The following is a 2,769-nucleotide window of genomic DNA, read 5'->3' as shown; positions in this document are numbered from 1 at the left end:
GCTGTGCTGCCGATGGGGCTGGGGGTGGCAGCCGCCCTTGCTTATCTTTGGAGTTGCTCTCTGTCACGGTCCCCTGGGACTGCTATCACGGAGTACCATAGACTGGGTGGCTTATCAACCACAGAAATTTATTCCTCACAGTTCTGCAGGCTGGAAGGCTGAGATCAGGCTGCCTGCATGGCCGGCTTCTGGCGGAGGGCTCTTCTCCAAGTTGCAGACAGCTTCTTGTAGGATCCTCACGAGGCAGAAAGAAAACTCACTAGCTCTCTGGCCTCTTCCTATAAGAGTGTTACTGAACTAAGAGGGGTCCGTCATCCGCTGCCCAGATATCTAAGGAATCTCTCATACCAAAGTTTGCAGTGTTAAAGATTAGTGTTTATTTGAATGCCCTTCAAAGGGGCCTGTGGTAACCAAGGGAGCTTTTAAGACACCAACTCCCCAATAGGTTAGAATCACAAGCATTTATAGAGCAAAATCATGGGTGGGGTCGCAGGAGTCATGTGTGAATCTGATTGGTCAGTGGTGAGGTCAGCATAATTATTTCTGGCACCTTACCGTGGTGCCTTAGGGTCCAGGGTGTGTGTGCTTCAAAGCAGGTTTGTAGCTGTTTGTTACCTACAAAGACAATTCGAGATTGACAGGTGCAATCCTAAACCATAAGGCATTTGTTTAAGGAACAAACATTCTGATCATCAAATCCAATCTTAGCCTAAGAAGCAAACATCCTGACCTCCAGATCAAATCTTAGCCTGAGGGAGGTTTGTTTAATCAACTCTACTCTTGTCTTATTATTGTTATTCTAGGAATCCAGCCCCTCCTGCCTGCTCGACCAGTTTTTTTTCTTTAGCTATCCCCCTTCCCCCACTTCACCCCCAGACTGGAGTCGGGGATAGCTAAGAGAGATTGGGGGTTTGCTCCCCAGTTTCAGGGGCACAAATCCCATTCATGAGGGCTCCACCCTCATAACCTAATCACCTCCCAAAGTCCCCACCTCCTAAAGCCATCACACTGGGGATTAGAGTTCCAACATCTGAATTTCAGGAGGACACAGATCTTCAGTCCATAACACTCTCATATCTACGATGGAGCAGCAGCATATTGGGTGGCCAGCTGTGGGCGAAAGGCTTGTGTCATTGGCCTAAACCTTCCTCCAGATGCATGTGACTGTCCTTGTGCCACGTGGATTGTGTGTTTCACTTGAAGATTTCTTTGTCAGTGATTGCAGCCTTCTTGCAAATCAAGGCATTTTAATGGCATGGTGACTGATGACTGAGAATTTCTTAAGAAAGAACACACAACCTTGGATATATGCATGCTCCCTTTAGAAATGTTGAGACAGAGGAAAGAATTAAGAAAATCAGTCAGGCATCGTACCCCCATGGACCCTCCACACCCTGTCATTTTTAGTGTCTGCATGCTCCCTTTAGAAATGTTGAGACAGAGGAAAGAATTAAGAAGAAAATCAGTCAGGCATCGTACCCCCATGGACCCTCCACACCCTGTCATTTTTAGTGTCTGTTTCTCCATCCTAGTTTGTATGTTTTCATGTGCATGCACAATACACACACGAACATATTTTTGCAAGTTGGATCATGCTGGTTGTTTAGACTCTATTTCTCACTTAACAGTATGTATAAAAAACTTCTTCCCAACTATAGATAGATATTGCAAAACATACAATGAAGGCCTATGTGGCCATTCTCATAAAATTAAACACTGTTTGTTTATTTGGCCCAGGGTAGGATATCTGACATTCCTGCATTTGATAAGATACAAGTACCTAATTTGACCTGGAAAAGCAGAGACTTTGGCTGAGCATTCTGTTTAATGGAACTATTTAATGACAGATGGAAATGATGTTAAATCTTAGAGGTAGGTGCCTCTGAGACTGAGCTTTACCAGGGGTCTATGCTGCCTGGGCATGTAGATACCTTCTTGGCTCTGGCTTGCCCTATGGCTGCAGGTGTGTAAATGGATTCCCTGGACCAGCGGTGAAACCACTGACGCTCCCTAAGGGCAGGAGCCCAATGTATCTTGCTCACTGCTGTGTCCCCAGTGCCCAGCATGTTGCCTGATGTGGCAGAGGGCTCAGGAATATTTGTTGGATGACTGGCATTGCCGTTACTCCTATTGCAGCTGAAGGGTTATTTGGGCACTAATGGTCTTGGTGTCTCTTTCAGGGGGACTGGAGTCCAAGCCTTTGGTACGGGGCATACAAGGCAGAAGCATCAGCATGAAGGCGCCCACCCCCAGCCGAGCCAAGCAGGGGCCCTTCAAGACCATGCCCCTCCACTGGTCCTTTGGACACAGGGAGAAACCACCTGGTACATCCATTGAGTTGGTGGAATACTTGGAGTCCAGACGAAGACCTCGATCCACGAGCCAGTCCATCGTGCAGCTGTTGACGGGCGCTGCTGGTGGGGATGAGAAGTCAATGCTGCTGAGGTCAAATGTCACCCTTTCTGCTAAAAGTGAAGATAGTGGGCAAGCCAGTGAGAGAGGACCAGCCGGGTTGCCCTGTCCCTCGATCCACCCTAACCACTGCTCAGCCCCTGGAAACTCAAATGGTCTACACACAGCAAGGAAACTAAAGGAAAATGCAAGTCAGGATATCAGGCTTCCCAGAAAGTTTGACCTGCCCCTCACTGTGATGCCCACCATGGAGAATGAGAAGCCAGCTCAACCGGAGGGCCAGAAGGCCACGAACTGGAAGGGGAGTGGTCAGGTGGGAAGCAAGAGCAGCCCACCCTCGCCTGCTGTGGGATTGTC

The 2,769-nt window shown here is 48.3% G+C and overlaps 1 protein-coding gene across 1 annotated transcript in view; it reads left to right on the top strand.

Moving 5' to 3' along the window:
* Positions 1 to 2,769, top strand: part of USP43 (ubiquitin specific peptidase 43) — a 79,439-nt gene that overhangs the window by 75,212 nt on the left and 1,458 nt on the right. The window contains exon 17 of the mRNA XM_008590728.1: positions 2,181 to 2,725. Coding sequence (XP_008588950.1) covers positions 2,181 to 2,725 — 545 coding nt within the window. The remainder of the gene's footprint in view (positions 1 to 2,180; positions 2,726 to 2,769) is intronic.

Source organism: Galeopterus variegatus, unplaced genomic scaffold (assembly GCF_000696425.1).
Source record: "Galeopterus variegatus unplaced genomic scaffold, G_variegatus-3.0.2 Scaffold6338, whole genome shotgun sequence".
In the NCBI taxonomy this organism is placed as follows: Eukaryota; Metazoa; Chordata; class Mammalia; order Dermoptera; family Cynocephalidae; genus Galeopterus; species Galeopterus variegatus.
This window is presented reverse-complemented; position numbering and strand designations above follow the sequence as displayed.